Below are 26,321 nucleotides of genomic sequence, written 5' to 3'. Positions count from 1 at the left end.
GTACCACCTCTAACAACAGTGTTATGTGATACTGAAAATGATTCTATGCTGGTCTGCATGCAGTATTATTGCTACATGTTTACTATAAACACCCATGTGTCCATGTGTGCACACAAATACGTACACAAGTATGTGTTAAGCTTGACTTTAATTTTTCAGTTTTTATTCACTACCTTAAATCACTGTAGATTCTACAGATTTAAAAACTGATGTTTACATGCACACAAAAGGCTGCATTTAATGTATTAGTCATAAAACAGATCCTCAATAGAGAAAGAAAAATACAAATTGAAGTACAAAAAACATTATGCCCTTTATACTTTAATTGTGTTGGCTCTTTACAACTATAGCTTCATACTCTGTGGTGTTGACAAATGTAATCTTGCCCAACTTAAGTTCATATAAAATGCTACCATAACTTCTCCTCTAACTACACATCTTCATTTGTATAATCTTTCAAATATAAAACTACAGTGTGTCTGTCAACTTTTATTTGCTATCAAGATGTCAACCTTGGCCTAGGTAAGCTTCTTCCATCTGTTCCATTCCATTCAATCCATCTGTTGAATTTCCCAGACAAACCCATTTATTCTTTGACTGATACCACCACATTTAGATGAAACATCCAGAAACTTCATATGATTTTCTTTTAAATTCATTCTTAAAACATTGTTCTGGTAGCAGACATTGGTTGGAGCGCTGATGAACTAATAGCACTTATGCTATTAGTCACAATACAATCTGTATTACTGTGTACTTCCACTCTATAGAGACTGGACTATGAAACAATGCGGGAGAAACTCCAGCCAATATAATAATGTTTGCACAACAAATACAATGTTTATTAATCTACTTTCCAATTAAATGATGGTTTCTTGTAACACCGAAAATAAGTGGGTCAATAACATTGCTTGCTATCTTAAACTCTTGTGATAGTTTACCTGAGTTGCAGCAACAACAGTAGTTATAGAAGGCGCAGTTGAAGGTGATAGAGCTCCCACTTGCTGCAAGTGGCCTGAAGCCTGCTGAGGTAAATGAGAACTGGAAACGGGAGTGCTAGATCCTGAGCCAGATACTGCATTTGGAAATGATACTGCTACATCATTGCTGCTAAAAATACCTGAAAAAAATTACAAAAATGATTACATGCATCTCTCTCCCCCCTCCCTCTTTTCTAGTAACCATGTAAATATGCAGTAGAAAATTAAACAAGACAAACAAGATTACTTAATATATAATGCAGAAAGTTCCTGTGTTGAATTTCTAACCATGCTGACTGATAAAAGTGCTCTCATCATGTGACATTCTACAATGCAGGGAACACAGACTGTCTCAGTTCTAAGTTCCACAAAGACACATGACAGATCAAATATTTTATGTGCATTAAAAACTACACTCAAATTTTTAAGTAGTAGATTTTTTTTTTTGCTAAAATACCTGCCTTCAATTGAGTCTGCTATCCAAGAGTACAGTTTCAAAGAATTACTGTGAAAGTTAAAGTAGATAAGAAATAATGTATTATAGGCTCAACATACATGAATTGAATACAAAAATACTTCAAATTTAAAGTAACATTTCTGAATGACATACATTTGTTCAAAAAAGGAATTCTGGTAACTAAGGATTTCTTGGGTGTTTTCAGGAAAAAATGACAACAAATCTGAGGATCAAGTACTCAGATTTACTGGTATAACTGGTGGTATTTTGTTTAGTCACAAACTAGAACTCCATCTGTGATCTAAGAATGCTTGACTAGCATTTCTGCTAGAGCAGCCAATAAATAAATAACTGAACATGTTAACATTAATCAGATATGTATAGTAGCAAATTAAATTGTAAGAGTTCACACCCCTCAGTGAAGCCATTACTTCTGTTTGTCTACAGGCAGAGTAAAGTTCATGATACAGGCTGGGGGAAAACACCCTACTGACCAGAAGCCCAGGACAAGAAGTAGTACCTGTCTATGAAACTGTTAGGCTCCATGTGCATTAGATAAGTGAGCTGTCAGCTGGCCAAGGAATATCAAGCATGGTAGCACTGAATTGCAGTTAGAGGAAGAGTGCCACAGGGAGTAAATAGAAGTAGAATGAACATGGTTAGATCAAAAAAAGCAACAGAAGTGAAATGCTAGTTAGAAGGTAAAAGCTGGAGCTAGTTTGTCACTCATACAAATAATGATCTGAAGAAGGCAGTGACAAGAAGAGAGGCAATACTGAAAAACCACTTGCCACCCAGCATTCCTCCTGAGCTCCGACAGTCAAGGAAGACTAACGTCACCCAAACCACACATACTGTGCAAACACCAGTGCACCTTAGATTCCTTGCCTGTATGAACTACCAAGAAAAACTGCAGCCAGACCTAGCAGAGAAAGGAGAGACAAAAAACAGCCAGACACATGCTGACAACTAGTTTCCCTGTCTAAGCTAGATCAGGTAAGGACTTGCAATCTTCTCAACCTCTTCCCCATAGCACAATTCCATACCTTCTCCACTTTTCTGATGACCTTCATCTTTCCTTCTTCCATTTAACATAGTTTTCATGGTCATCTTTCCTTTATTTTTGTCACCATCCCCTTAGTCTATAATTATGACATTACTAACAGTTAAGATCCTGAAGTGTCCATGTTATTACAATCTTTCTCCAACTGTATCTGCCTCACCTAACTCACAGACAGTAAATTATATGGATTCTGCTCTAGATTTATCTCTACACACTACCAACTGAACATGGTTAACGAACAGCCTTGCTACTGAGCTTATTCTTACGTGCAATATCCCACATTTTGGAAGTACCCTTTAAACAATTAAAGCCACGTCATTTCTTGACAATAATGAGATTCTGACGTAACTATCCAGCTCTGTGAATTTTAAAGTTAAAAGTAAAGAAATATCACAACACAGATCAAATCACAACACCTAGTCTACAGATGCTACTACAAATGCTACTGGTCTCATAAAGCATCAATATCACAAGTGGAGAAAGCAAAATTCTTTGTGAAAGTCAAGTTGTAAAAAAGAAAGATATTTTGCTAGAAAGGTAAAAAAAAAAAATCCAAATTTTAAAGCACGTGTTTTAAAATGCTTCTTCATTTACAGATATTTAATAACCGCACGGTTTCTGCTGCTTCTATTTTAATTGTAGGGTTCATTCTTTAAAATGAACTGTTGGTATACAAGCAGACAGTTATAAAACCACGGGTATCAAACTACTTCAAAAGAAAAACAGTAAACTAGTTTGCCAGTGCAATGAGGTAAGCTTTTTCCTCTTCTTTTTTTTTTTTTTTTTTTTTTTTTTTTTTTTTTTTTTTTTTTTTTTTTTTTTTTTGCCTTTGTTACTGTTTTGTTTGCTTTTGAACACTTGCTATTTAGTTGTTACAGTTGCAAAACACCAGAAAATACCACCTGTCCAGACACTCTGGCTAAACTCTCCCATTTAGCAATACCTTACTTAATACACCATGTCAGCGCACGTTCTGGAAGCAGTCATGCAACCAAGACTTCATGCAGGCACTCAAACAACTGTGTGTGGCACACACAAATAAATCCTCAATTTCCTCACCATTTCAAATATACCTGTACAAAAACTAAGTGCTTATCATATCAGAAAGTCAGGAAAGTACATATGTAAAATGTCTCAAGTCTATCAAGTTCTCCTTTTATTCTCTGAAGGAAGAAAAATAAGTCTGAATCAGTGAAGAATAATAACTGAACATAAACCAAAGTTACAAGTGCCAAACAAACCAATCACCCTGAAGTCCCTCCCATACTACTGAAAAGTTAAACAGCTGTAACTTGTGACAAATGGCACTGCGCCATTTGCCAGAGGCATAAACAGCATGATTAAATACAATCTTCAGTGTTTTAAATAGTACCCAATTTTTCAACTACACGAGGACGTGCAGCCCTGTCAGGGCAAAGCTTACCACTGCTGACACACGCAAAGCATGATTTCAGGCTCTGAGACGTTAAACGCATGTACAGCCTGCACTGCTGGAGCAAAACGCTTAACAGAAGGGCAATTAACAAACAAAACAAAACCATCTCCGAACAAGAAATAACTGCCTGCTTAGCAAGGAAGCACATTAATATAGAGCAGGGAACATATCAGATGATGCAGATTGGGAGAAACGGCAATCCTTTTGCTGACAATCAATGATGAAACTGATAATAGAGCAAATAAAAGAACATCAAGATTAGCGAGAACGAGCTGTGCAGAACACGCGTCAAGAGGCACATACAGCAATTTAAATGGTCTTATTAAAAAACCTTAAAAAAGTAGTTTCATGAGTAGAAGAATTAACAAATCAGATTAACTTTTCACTTTTAACAGCACTGCATCAATAACCTACATTTCCCCACCATGACCCATGTAGCTGCAGCTGGACCACAGCGTAAAGGTTCCTTCCAGGTTACTATTCTAATTATCCGCAGTATCTACCACAGGTTGATGCTCTTAGTGTTTTGCAAAAGCTTAAGAAATAACTTAGCCTAGTCAAAGAGCTTTTTTTCTGTAAACTTTTATGTTTACAGGAGTTGCAGAGAACCACAGAACTTAAGATTTGCCTTCCTACTTGGGGAGAAGTGGGGGGAGGGGGAATAAACTTCAGTCATGCAACAAAACTCATAAATCAAAGGAAAATTTGTGCTTTAAGAACAAGAACTCGTTCACAAAAAAAAAAAAAAAAGGAAGCTATATAAGCATTTCCAGTACTTTCATTTTCTGCGATGATCTCAAGAAATCAACCCCAAAGCCATGACAGTTTTCTCTACAGAGCAAAATGAAAGTGCCCTTCAATGCTACTGTTGATTAGTAGCCAAATTTTATTTATTTTAAACAAGCAAGAACATGCTCTACTAGAACATTAACTGTGGAAGAATTATCACATAGGTCATTAATTTGCAATATGGATGAAATATAAGCTTAGTTGCACCTAACACTAAACACAAGCAAATAAAAACCAGTTATGCGACCAACAACAGTTGCACATAGAAAGGCTCAAGAGAAGGGCAAGTATGAAGTAAGATTCGTTTGGATAATCTCCCAGCTTTTAGAACCCTATGATTTCAGGATTCTGAGCTTGAAGCATGTAGCCTTGGGTTTGCTTCCAGCTCTGTCCCAATGAATTCCTGGAATCCCTCTCTGAACCAAAGTAAATTCCCATAGCATGTCCTGTGGCAAAGCTGTACCACAGACAGACTGCACGCGTGGGGAGAGGGGACACCAACAACAGGGTGGTGCTACCAGTGACCTGCGGAGGAGTCATTCTGGGAGGATTTTCACAGGTAAGAAACATTAACGATGAAGGAGCTGCAAGAATTGAAGGCAATCTGGGGAAGAGAGTCCCAGCATAGGAATGGGTTGTAAGGAGTGGGGAGAATTTAAATCACACAGTAAAAAAAGTGGAAACATGTCTGTTGGCATACAGGTTACAACTACCTTTACAGAAAGAGTTCTGAAACACTTAAGAAATTCCAAGTTAATTTCTCCCTTTTCCTCAACAAACAGCTTAGAGGAGACTATGTTGTTCTGACTCGTGCTTCCACCTGGTACCATACGTACCTTTGGGATGCACATGAGACACATCAGTGCCCAGCCAAAGTGCATCACTCCTGCCTCATCTCTCCAAAGCCACCCAGAATTACTAGCTGAATGGGTTCTTTTAAATTCTCAGCCCCTGTAACTTTGCCTTCTCACTCAGACCTTTGGTTTCTCACAGTGCAGACTGCTTCCTCATACTTTCAGTAGAAGTGCACGGTCTTCTCTCTACCCCATACTTGGAACAGCCCATTTGAACAGAAAGGCTGGGATACCAAAGCTTATCCCATTATGATCACATACAGATTCACTGCAATTCCAGCACCTCCAGAAAAAAGCTCGAGGGCTGAGCTAAAAATCATTCAGGAACAGGGTTTTCTTCGTTCAAAGTTGGCACCACTAAAACCTATGCAATCGTTCATAAGTTCCAGGTGCCATCAAGTTCAATGTGTTATATTACAGCATCACAAACTAAAACAAAGTACAACATTCTGAGATAATGAAGTGATTACTAATTTTAGTATTGATTTGGCCTTTATTCTTGCACAGAAACACTAGTTAATAGCACAAATCATGCTTAATTTTACACAGGCTTTTCCTCCTATATCTTAATTTTCTTTCCCTATTAATTTTGTGCTATGATAGCTATACAAAAAACAGCCCCAATGAAAGCATCAGCAGAGATCACTCTACAGAAAAGGTTCCTAATTATCTACTTGCTTTGTAATCATGAACCTCTAGGTGTTCTGATTTTCCAGAGTAAATCTTTGAGATGCTTCGTAACAGTCAGCTTAAGGTTCACATTTACAACTAATTCAGCTTTATAGAATAAAACACATTAAGAATTTAATCTTTATTCTAGTATGATTCAACTTTTTTTTTTTTTTTAAGTACTCTTGTAGAAAAAGATCGGTAAGATCCAGAGCTCCATAGTCAGATGTGAGACAATATCCTCAGGAATACAGAAAAGACACGAATTTCAAAGTATGTAAAAGCAGTGAAAGATCTTTGTAAGAATTAAAATAGATAAATAAATAAATAAATAAAAGAAAAAGAAAAAAAACCACACAGATACTGAGAAATAATTGATAAATAAAATCTATAACTTTTATTTATATATTTGCTTTTATCATGGTAATCCAAGACATAAAAGTTTAAGTTACTCTAATATGGCCTATACTAAAAGTAGTATTAGCTCCACAAAACAAGTATTCCCAAGTAGGAACATGACATTTGTGATCTAACTTGAGAGAGAACCTAAGGGAGAGCTTTAAATGTTAGCTTAATATTCCTGAAAACCTACCATATCTTCAAACTAGCCTGACAGGAATCACTTAGTGCTAGAACAGCAAGTCAATGGAAGCACTTTATTCCTCTTCACTATTAACAGAATATAGAGTATTTAACTCCTTCAAACACCACAGACTACAGTATTAAGTTACACTACAGTAGTAGATGAATGACATTCTTCAGATGTAATCCATCCTCTTTAAAAAAAAATATTATATACCATATAATAAATTTTGCCAGCATTTATGCTCAGGTCAAGTGTGCAGTGCTAAAATCTTCATTTGCAAACACACTACCTTCTAAAGATGATCACAGTGCTAGAAGCGGCTTGGCTGCTGTCTGTTCTGTCTAATTTTTTTTTTTAATATGTATTTATATTTATATTTTTATATATAAAGCGCCTATCACCTGATTGATAAACATTCTTTGGAACCATTTTGATGGCAGGGGTAACTGGCTATAACTGCCAACACTGTGACACAAAAAACAGTGTAAGATGGAGCACATGAAAACAGACCTGAAAACAGGAAGAGGAACAAGAAACAAAACACAGAGCAGACTTAACAAGTAAGGACAAAAGTAGCCAGAGAAAGCCTACAACCAACCATTACACTTTACAGCTAGCTCTAACATGAAATTAAAACTGTCAGGTCATCACTACCCATAGTCTTTAGTATGCTCTAAAATCCCCAAGAGACACGTATGTCTGCATTACCTCCTCTGCTTTCCAGTGATAAAAGATGATGTAGAATAGATGAGACTTCAAGGTCAAATAAAAAAGTTTGACTGTCCAGAGTAAGACAAAGCACAAAGCTATCACACAGTGAATAGCAGTGCAATCTTCAAATCCGAATTTTTCAGGGACTTTTTAAACAACACCTATATATTTATTAAAAGAAGGAAAAAAAGAAAAGAAAACCTGACCTTGAAAATCTACCAAATCCAAGAACCAAGAACTGTCTCTTACTGGTAAAACGGCAGTGTACCACTTCACGTATCCTCATTCCCCTCTACTAAGGTATTTTTACTGGAAGTCACAGCTTCCATGACACTATTTTTTATTCCTCCTTTTTAACTGACACTCTCTCATGTGTTTAAGCCTTTTGTGATTATATCTCCTCCTTTACTCTTGGTCACCACCAAATTCGACTCACCGACTTCAACCATCACCTTCATATGAAGTGTAGCTATCAAATGAACTTCTCTGTTTCAAACCTATATTTGTCTCTACCCAAACCCAAACTTTTTTTTTTTCTTCTTTTTGGTACCTTCTTGCCCATGTGCAGCCAGCAAACTCAGTGCAATAAAAATGATCTCCTGATACATCATCTCCTTCAAAATTCTTACAGACAACCCAGACATCCTCAGCATCACCTGACTCACAATCTTATCACAAGTTTTAACACGTTCTTTTCATCCTGTACACACACTACAATCTCTCCTTACTGTTCGTATTACCAAGATCTACATACCCCCACTGTTTTCATTCCTATACACACTTCTGCCAAAGGAAGAATATGCAAAACATTCCTGCAAAATGAGGTTGGAGGAGGAAAGAAATAAGCAACTTCAAAATCTTACTGAGGGAAACATGGGAAGGTAAATAATAAATAACACACCCCCATGCACACCCCCATGCACACCAGGCAGATGAGATGATAAACCCAGTCCTGTTCTAAAACAAACACATAGGTAACGTTACTCTGTCCTACAATGTGCTCCTACAAAGCACTGTTTAATGCCTGACAAGAAAGCGTACAATATTAAGTAACCACTTTTCATCTATGCTCTTTGAACTTCTACACTAGGAATACACTAGTATTCCACTAGTGCTACGAATATACAATCAGTTTTTAAAAATATTGTAATGCGGAAAGAAGTAATGACAAATGGTGTTCCATCTCTTTTTGTTCTGCACTTCACTGTGAATTTATACCTCTTCAACATTAAACAGCAAAAAAGCTCTGCTTATAAACAGCAGAAACTCACCAAGTCCAAATTCAGCACACTTTCTCAGATACCCTTCAGATGTTTTAATTTTGTTCAGAAAAATGGTGAGCTTGCTTTCCTTCATCTCAAAGCTGGTTCAGAGCACTGCACACCTGGGAGAGTGAGAGGGAAACCCTATATCAAAAGGGAAAGAGCTAAACCTGTTTTACTAAAGCAAAGCAAACCTAGAGAAATTTCAGCATTTCTCATGACACATAGACTACAATTTATTTATTTCTTTATTTTTAAAGAGACCTACCACTACAGACATCTGCCTAACATATAACCCACGCCTCCAGCAGTGTGAAAAGCAGAAATCCTATAAAATTTTAGTGAATGCTAGCTTAAGATGTGAAGAATTTCAACATGCAAAGTTTAAACACTTAATTTCTTTTGGATACTCTGCACTCCACACTGATAGAATTTACAATGAATACAGCACTGCTTTTCCAACATAAGTGTACAACAATAAGAAAATCATTCTATATGGCTGATATCAATTGAAAAAGAAACTCCAAAGTTCATTACTAGATTGCCTGCCACCATTTAAATACAACACTGAGAGATACACTCGATCATCTTTAAAACTATCCTCACGAGATCATTTTAACTGTAAATATTCCCACTGAATCTTTCAGCAGCTTGTGAATATAGCTATCATTGTTTCCTATAAATGAACATAAGCCTTGAAAAAGTAAATTTAATAAAACATATTTCATTTCCACAAGCTATGAGTAAATACTCAACTAGGGACACAAAGTTAATACCGAATACTAGAGGGAAACTGCAATCAGATACATTAAAGATTCGATATTGCCACCTCTGAAATTGATAGTACTGTTACCAGTGCTATTATAGTACTGTATACCAGTACTAGTTACCAGTGACACAAATGGCAGGACTGGGCTGCCAGAACAAAGAATGGACAAAACAAGGATACCTTCACATGCATTACTCGTAGTAATTTAAGTAGTCAGGAAGGTAAGTGAGAGAATTCCTGAGGCAGATACCACTATAACACACCTATGAATGGAGCACAGAAGAAGAACTAAAAACACTATTCACAAAATTAAAGAAAAGAATCTTAGAACTAGAATAAAACTGTTATCATTTTACTGCGCACATACAAAAAGATCATAAAAAGAGAACTGAGGAACTATTGACCTATCAGGCTCCTGCAGACAATCTACAAAGTTTTCACTCAAGTACTGAACAATTGACTCACTGCAGACCTGTATTTCACCCAATCAATAGAATATGCAGACCTTCAATCAGGATTTTCTACAAAAGGCTACCCTTTGGGATAAATGAATCTCTGAAAAAGATTCTAATATAACTTACCATTATGTATGGTATTCATCAACTTCGAGAAAGCTTTTGAGTTAGGAGAAAAAGGGCTTCATGTTAAGATCATGTTTAACAGACACACAAAAGAATATATGTATAGACAGGAATTCCAGTGAACAATAATATACCTGAATACATCTTTCTTGTATTAGAGCTCTGATCATTTACAGTAGCTCAAATTGTAAAATGGATTTATTTCTACCCACTATAATTTTTTACTCATATTTCTTTTGTCAGTGTTTGTTAGCTTTTAAACGCCTGGTATAATAAGAACATTCCAGCACATGCCAATTAGCTGCATTCTAAAGCTACCATTACAAATAAAAAGTCAAATACACACCAGTCAAATTCAGTCTCCCCAGCAAAAGACTGATTTTAATTTCATTGTCCTCAACAAATTTGGAAACTTAAACTGAAGCTGACGTGCTAATTTTAATCACAGGGCATCTTTCTGCTTCACTGATAGACTAAGCCCAACTCTGCAATTGTGAAGTTTAACACGAAACAGCCGTCTCTCTCGGTCTTGGGGAGGTCACTGAGGAAGAACTCAGATGAACTGAGAGGAAGAACTCCAATCAGTGGCAAACCAAAGACACTCACACGAACTTTTCTCTAAGGGCATTTTTTTTTTTGCCATCTAGAGAACTGCAGGTCTCTGACCATGAAGTGACCATGGACAAACTCATACCCTCTGGCAGCAGTCGCTGCAGTTCACCCTACGTGGTGATCCAGCACCTGGATGCCCAGTTACAAGGAGAAAGCAGTTGTGTTGATGGCATACCTCTTCCACTAACACCACCATTTTATTCATACTTAAGAATAACAACCTCATGACTACAAAACCATTTTCTTTTCCATTTACTGTTTCACTTTTTCCACATCATTAAAGGCCCTCAGCACCTACATCTGTTTAGACAAGATGACAGGATGCCAGAGAGTAGTGAAATCTCTGCAATGTTTCCGTGGGGAAACTTCCCAGATGCACCAGTTCCTGTGGTCTGACATTAAAAACGTTCATCATCTAACAGGGTGACTGACTGACTTTTTTATTTTTCTCTTCTTTATTTTCCCCACAACAACTTTAATATAATAATCCTCAATGAAATAAAGACAATTTTAACTTTTGGTCTTGATTCAAGAAAACCACAACACTAATTTGGAAGTAATAATAAAGTAATAATAATTAAAAAATCATTGCTTTTTTCCATACTGCCTGAACTTGAATAAAACAACAACAATAACAAAACAAACAAACAAACAAACAAAAAAAAAACAGTAAGTTTAGAAAATTTCCTTGTATCTGGAGTTACTATAAGAAAATAGCAATACTGATTGTAATTCCCACATTAGCATTACAGACCAAGTCTATAATGTAAAATATAATGGTTTCAAAAAGTAACTTTTCTGTGGAGAAAACACAACATACAATCAGGATTTTTGTATGTTTTTGAAAACTGATGAATCTGATAAAAATAAATGAGTCATTTCAATCAACCCTGCCAACAGTTTTCAAAGAGCCAGTAACACTGCGCAATACATTTGAAAATGAAAACTACTGCTTTAACATGGCCAAAAAGAAAAGAAAAAAAAATCTACCTATATTGCAAAAATGCACAGAGCTAATAAGGCTTTACTGCGTTCATACAAATTAAATTATTGGGCCTAATTCTGCCTCAGGTGTAGAGGACATGATGCAACTGCTGTCTGCTACCCTTACAAGCTGAATCATTTCACCCACACTTACCCTGCAAAGCCTTTATTTGATTACAATGCCATCAATTTGTTCCAGTTATGCTCAATCTTCCTGTACTAAGGAAATCCTCTTTCAAATTTAAAGTGATAGGTTTTTTTTATTATTATTTTTCTTACACGAGGATACTCTGGATTGCCTGGAGCTATACTTTTGGGTTTTGTTTCTCTAAAACTATACAGCACAGGGACTACTAAACTGTCACATGCATCATGTTCCCAAACATCACTCAGACCTCTCTGAGAGTTTCCAGGCAGAATGCACTAGATATGCCCCAGTGAATAATTTACTACTACAAGATACATACTTTATGGACAAATTAGGAAGAGATGCAGTTGAAGAGCTGACAAAACAGTTCTGTAGACCCAGTCAGCACTACGGTTAACACAAGTAGCTGTCTGGCAACTCACGGACATAACCAAAGACAAAGTGAGACAAATAAGCTGCAGTATAATTCCTTCCAATTGCAACAATTAAACATGGAAAAAAAGTTATTTTAACGTTCATAGTATACCAGATCCTTAAAAGAACAGTACCATTTCCAGAATACACATTAGAATTTAACAGTCTGATACTGTGCTTATCAGAATGAGATTTTCATGATAAGCATATGTTACAAAGGTTGAGGGAACTGAGCTTGTTTAGCTTGGAGAAGAGAAGGCTTCAGGGAGACCTCATTGTGGCCTTCCAATATTTGAAAGGAGCTGTAAACAGGAGGGGCAAGTATGTCCTAGAAAGATTCAATTTTGATCTTTGCTTTGAAACTTTTAAATACTTAAGATTCCTGATAGGAAATAGAAAGACACTTCACCTCCTTATAGCATGCAGATATCAAGTTTACTTGTCACATTTCAGATATTAACAGCATAAATGTCAGCAAAAAATTTAGACAAATATGGGGAAGAGAAGAACAGCCACTGATATTCAGCCTAGAGGTGAGATGCAAGGAATCCTAGCAAGAACATGTTCCGTTTAACCTAATTCCTTACAAACAAACCATCTGCATGCAGACCGCACCCGGCCATGGCGAACACCAGATCAGCGCTCTCAGTACCTCCCATCCAATATGACTAATTAAGCCTTTCCTAGGCTCTCCCAAACTCCAAAAAGAACAGAAAAACTGTTCCTCTATTACTACTCCCAAACCAGGCATTAGTAGAGGGCAGATGAAGAGCTTCTGTCTAGGCTCTTTGTGTAACAGCCTCTAATGGCAGCTACCCTTCCCTGACTTTCCTTCACTAAAGAACTACCCAAGCCATCCAGCTTTCTCCAGCAATCACAGCCAAGCCATTGAACTCCAATATGCTGATTGCCAAGAAAGGTTAGGAATGTTGAACAGTAATCATATAGGTTTTTGGCAAGTACGCTTAAAATTCTTAATTCACTTCTCCATTTTCCATCTCTGCTCCCTTATGAACTTCCTTCTCAGTCATAGCTGAATCCTTCCTTTGAAAGCTTCACCCTATTCTTATTGTTTGCTTTAGAACTCATAACTATAATTGCTCAGAATAGATGCTCTTCAAAATGTCAGGAAGACTTTGCTACTTCCAGCTTATTCATTTCAAAATACATTAAAATTGACTGTATATTATTAATACATTCATCTGCATTGCCATCCTTTTACTGGTTAAGAGAATTGTTTTTGCATACAAAAGTAAAAGTCCTCCAAAAGGATGTTATTTGCCCAAATGAACTTTTGAATCCTTCAGATTAGGAATTAGTCTGTGACAGTTACCACAAACTTTTTTCTTCTTTTAAATCTGCATTTGGGATTTTTATGCGAAAGCAAATTACATTAATGACTTACGGGTAGCTTTTTGGTTTAAGAATGCACTTGAAACTTCTAGTCATTCCTATCAAGAAAATCTTCTCATAAATGTGCAAAATAAGCAATAGAAAATAGGTATAAAACAAGTCACGTTGTCAAGTACAAACAATATTAGAAGACTATACAAGCAAAATCCTCAGACCCACACTGATATTCTTGAGCTCCATTTACACTTTTCATGAATCTCTCCTACATTAAAATTCTTAGAGCTGTATAGTTCTAGAGATCAGACAGACTTCACTGTTTTGGATTTTAAAATTCTAGTTTCTTCAAGTCACTTAGTCTAACAAGAAATCTCCTTAGGATGTATTTATTTTTATTTTTCATGAAATACGCTACACTGCCGCATAAATATTTTTCCTCATAAAAACATATGGCAAGCTAGACCACTGTCAAAATTAATAGCTTCCTTTTTTTTTTTTTTTTTTTTTTTACACATATTATTCTTATGGCCTTGCAGACTGCACAGGTTATCTACAAGATCTGACACCAAAAAAGGAATCCTAATCAAAAGCTGAATGAAAACTGAAAGTATGGTAAGAGTCATACAAAGTAGTGAGTTTACGTCTAAACTAGTTAAGTCCCAGGTGAGTTCAAATTGACAAAAATTCCACTCCGAGGATCAGGATTGGAAATAAAGCAGCTTTTCCAACAGTATGTGATAGGTTGTTTCACTTAGTATGCCTTGTGTTCCCACCACACAAGCTCTTACACAAACTTTGCTAAGTATTTTGACTGTATAATTCCTGCATACAGCATACTTGTATATACAACTCCCACATCTTTTTTGAAATCATGCCTAATGCTCCTGAAAGAAAGAGTTATTTGAACAATCTTCTGGAAATACACTGTAGGTCTATCTAGACAATTCCATGCATTTTATTTATGTTAGGGAGATTTACTGAAAACAAGCTCACATCCAGATGAATCATCACAAGGATCCTGCAGGTTTTCAGCAACTAGCTGAGGTAACATTTGTAAAGCATCAGGAACAGACATACAGTTAAAACGCACTGCATGGCTAAGCCAAATCATTATGTCCAGATAGACACTGGATTCTACAGTGCCAAAACCAGACTATTCAGCCAGTGTAGTAGGACAGTCCAGCTAAGACCGGCAGTGTGCTGGCCTTCAAGCTGGCATGGGGCCTGGCGTTATTCTGTTGCAAGAGAAACACTGTTTTCTCCGACCTAATACTGAAAGTTTGAACCTTCTACTTAGTCAGCATTGCAATCTAGCAAAGTTTGTGGTTTGTCTGTGCTCCAGGAAATCCAGAAAGATCATCTCTTCCCTATCACAAAAGACAGTGCACATCCCTTTGACCACTAAGGGCTACATCTTGTTTTTCACAGGGGAATTGTCTGAGTTTCAGCTGGAACACAACTGTTTTTTTTTCAGTGTGTGGCATGATGCTATGGTTTTCTTCTAAAACCAAAGCAAAGTTTATAACACACAGTTGTTTAAAGTTATTCTAAGCAGAGCTGAACAGAACCTAGGCTGTTCCAGTTTCTCAGCTCATACTAATGATGGGCTGCAACGGCACAGAATCAGGACAACTGACTTAACTGGCCAAAAGGACATTCCATACCATATGATATCAAGCACATCGTGCAGAAGGATAGTTTTGAAGAGGGTAGGAATCCATCTGGCTCTTTTCCTTTCACTGGGGGCTAGATGGGCATCTGTCAGTGAGTGGTGAGTAATTGTTCGTGCACTTCTTGTTATATACATATATATAGTTATAACTACTATCTTTTTCCTTTCATCTATCTTAGCAAATAGTTTTATCTCAATGCACAAGTTCTACGTGGTTTTTTTTTGTTCTCTCCCCATCCCGCTGGAAAGGGGGAGAGTGAGTAAACAACTGTGTGGTGCTGAGCCAACTGCTGGGGTTAAACCACTAGAGGAATTCACTTGTTGCCACTCCATGGACTGCTGTTTTAACTGTGGCTTATCACGGTAACACCTCAGTTTGCCACCAGTAATGATGCAATACAAGAAACCATCACCTTCATCCTCACAGCGGTTCAACAAGTCCTGACAAATTTACGCATGCTGTACCTTTTGTTCCTGTATGAGTATTTGCAAGGCTCACCTGGTGCAAACTTTTGATAATTCAACACTGCCAAAATCGTTTTCAACACTTTGAAGCTAATATTCAATTCCATACAGAGATTCCTGGTCGTAACTGGCTGATACACATGGATGAGCTCATCAAGATGCTCTTCATTTTCTGGTGTAATAATTGTAAATGGCCATCCAGTATGTGGCTTGTCTTTCACAATGCTGCCACCACTGTTAAAATGTACCACCCCCCACCTCACTGTGCTCAAATTCACTCTTGGGTTTCCATAAATATTCAGTAAATGCCGATGAATATTAGTGGATGCCATTCTTTTCATCACAGAGAAATTAAATTCCACCCCTTTGCTTCATCCACACTTCCAGAGATGCCCCTCTGCTGCCATCTGTTGCATGGCAACAAAGTGTAATGGAATACTGGAGAGAAGGTTCCACCCCTACTGTCATATCAACTTCTGCCTCTGACATCATAGGCCAACATAATAAAATAGGGGCCATTACTGTCAGAGCAGCCCCAGTATTTCACTATAGAGCAAGAATTTCTTCAGTATACCCCAACATCATAACAAACTACACACACAGTACCACACAACAGCACAAGCTATTGGGACCTTCAAGAGGCTTGGCGCTTAGACATTTCACTCTCAGTCAACCTGGTTAAGAGTAACATAAATTATCTGAATTACAAGGAAGTACAGGGAAATGGGGAGTTGATAATCGCATACTTGGTCTGTCTGTTTAAAAACAGGGCAGAGCTTCTGGGAGATGCCATACATCAAAGCAGGATTCTGTCCACTGCAAGTCTTAATGGATTTGTCTTCATTCAAAGACTCTCAGTTAAAACCTCAATTATTTTAAGGTATCTGGTCTTCCTTACACTACTGTATTAATTTATGGGTCTAACTGGCATTGGTTTTTAGTTTTGTTTGCATTTTCTTTTAAAACTTTATAGTCTCAGAAAGGATTAGGATAATCTACTACAGGCTCTGGACATCAGCCTCTTACACAGAAGGTAGTCATTCTGATCTTAATCCTGAAACAACTTTCACCCAATTTAACTTCTGATACTGGGGCTCTTCTCTTCACATCTAATAAATGTAATACTTAACCACCGGGTACAACTCCTTCTGATTTTAAAAACCTGACTGTAATGCTATCAACCGCCGACTGGGAAAACTAACTACAACAAAAGTTTCACCACATGAACTGGATAGTCTTTGCAGCACAAAACCACTGCAAATGCACTACTTACTTGTTTTCAGCTGCCTTTGCTTTCTTTAAAAGATCTGAAAGTCTGTAATATCTGAAAAGTACAACTTTCAAGGCAGAGTAAACAAAAAAACCCAAACCATGGCCACTTTTACAGTCAAGCCTCATCTTTCCCTGCCCCCGCCTGCACACTTTTTATGTTCTCCTGTCACCTTTAACAGATTTTATGGAGTTAAAAGACTGATGGCTATCTCGCATTTGACTTACAAAGAATGCTGTACTCTGGTAAATTGACTCCAGATGCTGAAAAATGTTCACACTCAAAGTTGTACGTTTTAATTTTTAAAAATACAGATATTTACAAAACGATATGAAATGAAGGAGTTTCAGAAAGTTAATTTTTAAAGATCCTTGGAACGAGACATTACAAGAAACAACTCCTATAGCTCACAGCAGTCTCCACACAGCAACAGAACTTCGTTTAAGATTTACTTGATCTTCCACAAAAGACATACATGTCTAAAGCAAATACCAAGTCCTTCAAAGACATCTGATTTAAAAGGAATCTTACTTGTTCCAATGTCTTTCTATTCCCCTCTAATAAAATCTAATTCTTAGCCTTACAAAACAAGCTGAAGAACTAGCGCATCCCAAGCGCAAAACTAAAACTTCCGTAGTTTTAGTTGTTGTTTTTTTTAATATAGTAATGTTCACGTCACATATTTGCTGTACCTGCAAAGATATTCAACTCCTGGAAGAGCAGACTATTTTGTGCACTACGCAGCAAGAAGAGCAACACTGCCAGCCAGTTCTCAGCTATACCGTATTTCTTACCTTCATTACCCATACATAAAATAAGTGAGTTTTTAAATAAGAATTCAAGCCTGAACCGAAGTATATACATGGCAGATTCCAGGCTTACATGTCAAGTTTAACTAAAGAGCACAGTTTACCAAAACAATGGTAAGACTTCTTAGAAAACCTCCTCCCACCAAACACTAAAGACTTATAGCTGCATTTGGAAAACATTAAGCAATTAGCCAGCTTTCATGCTTCTCTGCTAGTACAGACACAACTAACAAAGTATTCCTACAGATATTGCACTGTTGCACAAACATCATCTTTAGCTGCCACTCTTGCAAACAGTTTGTTATAGGTAAATATCCAGACCTACAGAATTTATTTTAATCATAATGAAATCCTTATTTGGGTAATCTGCAAAGTTTGTTTTAAAATAATTTCAAATGGTATCTGACAGATTACCACATCTTTCTGTGAAGCTACTTTAAAAAATATTAATGCTTTTTTCAGAAATAAACAACAACCAAAACCAATTTTTTTTAAATCCAAAATGCATTAAATGTACATAACCAATTTAAATATATAATTTGCTGCTGATTACCAGAGCACGGTGAGTATAACATCTTAAAAAAACATATCATACCTCTATATGTTTTGCAATGTAACTAGAAACCAACACCCAGAGTCACACCATATTTTAGGAGACTAGTTTCAAGTATTTAATCTTCAAAACTTCAGTTTTAACCTGATGGACACTTACGTTCTCACACAGCAATTAATTGGTCAGGTAAAATCTCACTCCCACAGCTGTCAAGAACTTATCTGACATACGCTGGCCTAAGCAGCCTGACATGCAATCCAAACCTTAGTAGAATTTACCTTCCCCTCTTTGGGAAGCAAAATCACTTCTGAAAGCCCTTATATCTGCTTTCACTCAAAATTTTTTTCTACAGCTCTTTATGGAAAGAAAACTGTCTTTTTCTTTTTCCTTTTTTTTAAATCAAGTTTTGTTTCAGAACAGTACTTCTGTAGTATTGACAGCTTTGCAGCTGATGCACAACAAGAGAGCTAAGAAGGCAAGAGACATCCAGCAGGAATGGCTGAGCACCTCTTGCAGCAGCAGCCCAGCTAACTCACTGCTCTGTGTCCGTATTTTCATTTTTCTGTCACAGCACAATGACCAATGAAAAGTTCTTGACCAGAAGTTACCAATTCTTTCTGCGTAACCATTACGATCACACTCATTCATAATCATTTCTGTGAACTGAAATGTTCTCAAAGATATTTCAGTCTATCAAAGTACTTAAGACTCTCTCCAAAAAAGGACATTTGAACAACTGTGTTCTCTGTGTATCTCCTCTCAACTTTCCCACATTTATTTTTTTAATTACCACTATTAAATATAGTACTCTGATACTTGCTTTTATATGTGAAAAAATTTAAAGGAATGTAGCTTTTATATCTCTTTTTGAAATAAGCATCACAGGGATGACAGTGGCTTCTTTTTTTTTTTTTTTTTTTTAATATCTCAACATGAACTCCGGACAAAAACTTGGCCTTGCGTGTTTTCTACACAGTCTGCACAGTCTTTAGTCCTAAAAGTCATGCATACCTATTAGTAACAACTTGTCCTTTCTATTTGATTCTATCTAGAATACAAACAGGCTTTTTAACACTGTAAGATTTCTTGATAAATGATAAAGCATAATAGCACAAATTGTTTCAGGATAATTTTATCCCCCAATAGATTCAGCTTGTAAATCAAAGACTTCAGGGGTATTTAAATGTAACTTCTTGAGGACTTAGCCACATGCTCTGAGGGTCTCAATCTCAACGAGTCACTTATCTACTTAAAAGCTCAACATTCTCTTACATCATCGGTAAGACGATGACCTTAAAAGTAAGATCATCTCCCTGCACAGGAGCATAATGCCCAGTAGAGGCATCATCACTGCTTGCAGCAGATGAGAAGGAAGAATGAAATACATTACTGAATGCATAGTCAAACTCCTATATAAAGCTGAAAATACGATTGGATAAGGCGTTAGATAAGCCCAAAAAGGGCTGCGACAAAAAACATTCACTGTTTCTAAGTCAGAATTTCAAACAGTACTATACTGAAGTACAACACTGTTTGGATAGGTGTTTTACTAAACTAAGTGTTTTACTAAAGTAAAAACTACCCAGCATTCCTAGCCAGAGCATACAGACAACTGGACAAGAACAGAATATGACCGATGTGGAGACAAAAATGTGGGAAATAGTAAGGTTGCCTCGACTGTGAGAAAGGAATTCCAGAAGGTGGGTAGAGCACAGGTTCTGAAAGCATGGCATAATCATTTTGAGGCCCAATTTGATAGTCAACCTTCCAAAAAATAACTGCAGCTCCTGAAGGAACCTTAAAAAAAAAAAAAAATCAAAAGCAAAAAACCTGGAGATTCTTGAAAAGGTGCTTCAAATTCTGAGTTAATATGCTCTAACTCACTCCTGATTCTGCTTCTTTGAAATAACACAACTCCAATTAAGAATCACTACAAACTTTTTGCTTCGACTTTCTTGATATTTCTTATATAATTACATTACATTTGAGTCAAATAGCCTAGATTCACTTGTCTGTCCTATTCTGCTACCAGACAATACAGAGACATTTTAAAGGAAGAGAAAAAGCATATCGTACATGAGAAGATGTATGCTTCTGATAACACTGATACGCCTTTCTGCACTGTAACAATGTTTTAAATGGTCTGCTAAGCCCAGAAAATGCTTGTGATGAAGTGAGGAAAGAAGCACTACCACCAAAAGAAAGGAGGGAAAAGGGGAGAAAGAGTACATTAAAACAATATGCCCAGACTTAACCATAAGCTAATGGATGAATTTCCAAGCTCAGATTTCCCATCTGGTTTTGTTTCTTTAGCTTTTCTGGTTTTGTGGCTTTTTTTTTTTTTTTTTTTTTTTTTCTTGGGGGTGGGGAGGTGCTTGCTTGTTTATATATATGTTTCTTCAACACCTTCATACACATCACTATTTCAGAGGACAGGTCTCCCTCAGGATGCTGGGTGGTCAGATTTTAAGTACGTTCAACAAAGGCAAAATTATATGCTCCGTATCAAGATAAATGTAGTGAAACCAACACAGTTTATCTATCCACGTATTTCAAAGATTTTTTACGCAACGTGTTTAACATTATCATCAATGAGATCTCAAAGAGGGCAAAGGAAGCGAGCACAGACATGGCAAGAGAAAGGCCTGTATTAGGAGCTGACAGGACCAAAATATTCTCAGACAAATATAAGGCACGGAAACACAGGTCATTTTCTTCAAAACAAGATCTCGTACTTCCATCTGTTACCTCAATTACAACGACTTTTCCTTCCTTCTCAAAAATTGAAAACAAAGCACCAAAAAAAAAAAAAATCCTCTACAACAACAAAAATGACAAATTAGTGAGCCTCACTTCATCATTATTTTTATGTAAGACAAAGGTCTCAAGGGAAACTTCAAAGCAGGACAGACTTCAGTACAGTATTCTGCAACATCATTCCACACATAGGATTACTGAAAACAGAAAGCCTATCACAGCCCAAATTGTACAGACATTTAGAACAAGAAGAACAAATCAGTCAATTTCAACTGCTAAAAAGCACACAAGGTCATGAAATTATCATCTGGGTGAACAGGAATTCTGATTCAGAGTAACCTCTTACATCTTACAGTTTAAACTGATTATATCTCCATATATACAGTTTGATCTTTAATTGAGCTAAACTGAAAATCAGAAATTGAGGGATATTCAGCACAGCTGACATGCCCGAGTACTGATTTTGTTTTCTCTATGCAACAAAAACATACAGACTGTATAGTCTGTATTCTCTCTCAAGATAGCTGAACCTATCACACAATTTCCAGATAAACTATTTTCATTTAATTTTTTTTCCCCTAAGCCTCAAAATTTTCATTTATATAGTATACAGATCATTATATATGTCAATCTACTACAGCCAACTACAACATAGCGGCATCTATATATGGAACAAGACTTAACTCTTCCAATCACTATATTCTAAATCTGACTTTTTTTTTTTCCCACTAATTCCACTTTCAAGATAACTGACATGATATTCTGTTCATGAAAAGCATACTCAGAATTAAGGTTAAAATAACAGATGCCTTCTGAGATAAGAAAACAAATCCACTGAATGCCTACCTGATCCCACTGGAGATGAGCCAACACTAAGACTTTGTAAACTTCCATTCCTGAGCAAAGTTGGAGATTTTTGAAGACCAGAGCTTGTCACACTTCCTGCAGCAGATGCTACAGATGAAGTTGGGGAAGCAGAAGAAACTGAAAGATGGGAAATACTTTCTTGACTTTTATTTCCTTTGGGTCTACCAGGCCCATGTTTACTTTGCTTATTTCCTTTCCGTTTCTTCTCTGTTACAGTTTCCTCTTCTATTCCAGAAGTTTGAGCTCTTTTGTATGCTGTAGAAGTAAGGCTTGAATTACTTATGTCTCCAGGTGAGCTGTCAAAGTTTTTAGATTGGGAAACAGCTGATGATGAAGGGAGACCAATTAAGGAAGAGAAACAGTTGACACCTCCCTCTTGACTTCCAGTCTCTCCTTTATGTACATCTTTGGTTGACGAAGCCTGTTGAGAATGAGTGAAACTGTCACTTCGCAGATCTGTTTCTGTAAAACTCAAAAAATCCTGGGGAGACTGAACCGAACTTCCAGAAGATGACTTTATGCTCCCAGGAGTGCCCAAAAAGCTTCCTAAAGAGGAAAAAAAAAAAAAAAAAAGCACAATTTTTATTTTTTTAGTACAGCTGATGAAAGTTCATGGAAGAGATCAGTATTTTAAAATACAAAACTCTGAAGCACAAAGACTTTATGAAAAAGTGATACCAAAAGACACAGAATTTATTTTTAAAAGAACTCATTTCTACTGTTGATCTTTATTCTTCTGGATCTGAATCTCCTATCACTCATTTTGGGGCACAAATAAGGTAAAAATTAATAAAAGGAGAATAACAACCTCAGTTTTAAAACACTTATGCTTTCTCTTGTGTTTTGAAGCAACAAACATATGACAGCAAGTTGTTGTGTTTTGTTTTGTTTTTTTTAAACACACTTTTATATAAAAAGAAGGCAGATGATAAAACATGCTGTGATCACATTTACGCTATGCCTGCAATCTTCCTTCCATTCTACCTAAATCAGGGGTTTGACATAGGTCAAGTGAACAGCAATTGCATTTAATTTACCCTGGCTGAGGACATGTTCCACAGAAGAGGTATTTTTCAAAAGGACAGGAAAGCAAGTGGAGAGAAGTGTATAAAGTTGTTATTTTAAGGCTTCTTTACATTGTCAGAGAACCATAAAGATCTTTTTTGTAATAGAACTGCACTGTTTCTGTAGTATCTGGAATGCAGTCACTTCAATGCTGAGTTAGCACATGCAAGGCAGAAAAATAAGCACGTTTACAGAATACAAACACTAATCTAGTTCACTGAAATTCAGTAATTTTTTAGGGGTGAATGCATATATGGGCATTATATTGTAAAACTTCAAATAGTGACCACTGTCTTACCAAGAAAACACTCCCTAAACAATGACATAAAGTACTGAAAAAAGTCTTATAAAAATGAATATTTTATCACTAGTAGCCCATTAAACATTACTTACAATTGCTTTATGTTAGTTTTTAAATCATATAAAGCGTTGTTTTATATAGTTTTGTTTCACCACTTAACAGTAGGCAAGATTTTTATTTAAAGGTGAGATTCTAGAGGAAAATTGTACTGGTTCTGAAAATTCAAATAAAAACCACTCCAGTATTTCAAGTGAAAAAAACTGTAAATGTTTTAGACAAATTCGGAAGTGCTCATCACATACCACATTAAAACCCATAGCAACATGTCTATCTTTGAGGAAGGTAGAGTATTTTACGAGTGTGCAACTTGAGGAGTTATTCAGCAGTCATCCCATTCTATACACTAGTTAAGCTTTGTTCCAATATGAATTAAAAAGCAGAGCTACAAAAGACCCATAAGCTCAATTTCATGTTAAATGTTAACCCAGAATAACTGTTCAGAAGAAATGAGACTTCAGGTTTTATCAGTTAAAGAACATACCCTAAACAACCTAAACAAAAACATCACCTTTGCCCTTTAAAGATGCACAACCTTCTTTTTCCTGTTATGACAATAAACATTTATTCCAGTAAAAAGTTACGTTTTCCCAAGTAAAACAACATTCTCATTGCTGAGAATAAAGGATGAATTACTTTTCAATATGTAATCTTTTTTAAATATGTGAGATTTCTGTCTAATTCATGTCAAAGCAAAAGAAGTATTACTGCGTAACGATTAATACCTTGCTGAAAAGGGCTAGCTGCAGTCACAGTTGTTCCTGGATTTCTTCCAGCACCAGGCTTTCTTCCCCTCTGACCCGAGCTGTGACCTGCAGATTTCTTCCCTTTGCTCTCTGACCCTCTAGCCTCTGAAGAATCTTTTGCACTTGAAACGTGTGTAGAAACTTCCTGGAAATTTGCATTTGTAAATCGAGCCGTAGTATCTTCCAGACGCTTCAAGGAGCCTGACATGGAGTTGTTGCTAGTGCTTGTATAAGTCTACCATTGTGATAAGTGAAATGGAATTAAAGAAAAGAAAAAGTAAGATCATACAAAAATCTGTTACAATCAATTTGCACAACTAGAATGCTACAAGTATTGAAATTTCCATCATAAAAATTTAAAAAGTTTATTTCATCCTATATGAACAACAGTCAGCTATCATTACTAATTACTCAGTTAAGTGGCATTACCGTCAGATCATTTACTATCAAATTAGAACAATCAGTGGAAGCCGACTTGATGACTTATCCTCCATAGCTTATGCAAAGCTACTAGTTTTACATCACTAATTAGTAATAAAATTTTAGTAATGCAATACAAAATCCTAGAAATGTTCAATAAACTTGCCAGTATGTTCAGTTTGATTCATCTAGTATTCCTATTTAAGCCAGCAGAACTACTCACAGCACAACAAATTCAGAGCAAACAGAAATCCTATGCCAAGGACTGGAAAGAGTTGCAAGGTGTCAAATTTATTTTTGGTTTTTGAAGAAGACAGCCTCTGAGTTATATTTGCCATAAGACCAATATTTTGGCCTCAGATTTATATTTATTTTCATAACTATATGTGCTGCATATTTGTATATACATGCTGAATATGAGTTTTCTCCATGCCCGTTCAAACAATTTTAATGATTTGGAAAACATACAAGACTATTTTTTATATATTCCAAAATACCAAGAGGTATAAAAGAAGCCACTCAAATAAATTTAGAAGACTTCACATGCTAAGGTAACTGGCAATAACAGAAGTTACATAAAATTAATTGTCAATATATATGATTAAAGTACAATCATTTTGTGAAAAAGAATGCTTAAATGTAACATCAACTTTGGGGAAGAAGGAAAGACTTCAAACACAGCGCAGTCAAATTGGAAATTCTTCACTAGCAACGGATCTGACAAAGGCTTCAGAACCTAACCATTTGCACTTTCACAACTTCACAATCTCATCGCCAAACAAAATCAACTGCAATAAGCTCTTAAGCATTCATTTCCCACCATCACACCAGCCTTTCCTCAGTCAGTAGCTTCTTTAAAGTGCCTCCAGAAAAACTGTTCTGGTTGAATTCTACCTCTAGTCCCTTAACCTTAGTATTACTTCGTAGCGTTGGTTTCTTTTTTGTCTTGTTATGTCTAAACACCATAAGCCAAGATAAGACTGACACCATGTTCCAAACTACAACAGGTAAGCAGACAAAAATTTCTCCAGAGAGCAAATACACATTCAAACTGGCTAGACTTCACCTCTTGTTTTACAGGCGCCAGCATTTCCACACAGACAAGTGAACTCACTCTAAAAGCACTTTCCCCATAAGCTTAGGCTATTCCTGAGGCTCTCCCACTTACATCACACCCATATGACCTAGTGTATGAAAAAAACATGCAAAAGACAGTGCTTCTAAAATCTGAAAAGCAGAGCATATCCTAAATAGAAGTAAGAAATGCTGAGCACCATTATGACTTGAAGGTCCACAAGTAACAATTTCTAAACCAATAATTAACAAATGGTGTTTCATATTTTCATACCATTCAGTTACTGCTATTTTAAATCCCTATATCAAATAAGCCAAACCATAATGCCTAGTAAAATGTATCTCACTACATAATAATCTAAATGGAAAACATACATTGTTACGAAGACACACAAAGTACCTGTAAAGCACCCGCTCACATTAACAAAATCTGCACAGCCTGTCTAAAATAGAACTTTTTTTTAACTAGCAAAAAAGTCATTTTCATTTACCTACCTAAACAGGAATGCAAAATATAGCCCTCCAAAATTGCAAATACAGTCCTATTATAAAATGCAACAGAAACATATTACAGGCTTTCCAAATATCAATGAAGAAAATA

General features: G+C 36.4%; 1 protein-coding gene across 2 annotated transcripts in view; it reads right to left on the bottom strand.

Annotated features, from left to right (window-relative positions):
* The window catches only part of MLLT10 (MLLT10 histone lysine methyltransferase DOT1L cofactor), a gene marked incomplete at both ends in the record, with an annotated part of 111,225 nt that overhangs the window by 32,329 nt on the left and 52,575 nt on the right, over nt 1-26,321 (bottom strand). For both annotated transcript variants that reach the window (XM_079538190.1, XM_079538191.1), the window contains 3 exons: nt 942-1,120; nt 22,037-22,603; nt 24,206-24,461. In XM_079538190.1, coding sequence (XP_079394316.1) covers nt 942-1,120; nt 22,037-22,603; nt 24,206-24,461 — 1,002 coding nt within the window. The remainder of the gene's footprint in view (nt 1-941; nt 1,121-22,036; nt 22,604-24,205; nt 24,462-26,321) is intronic.

The sequence above is a fragment of the Tetrao urogallus genome, assembly GCF_951394365.1.
Source record: "Tetrao urogallus genome assembly, chromosome: 7".
Taxonomy (NCBI): Eukaryota; Metazoa; Chordata; class Aves; order Galliformes; family Phasianidae; genus Tetrao; species Tetrao urogallus.
Note: the sequence above shows the minus strand (reverse complement) of the source record. Positions and strands in the feature narration are given on the sequence as shown.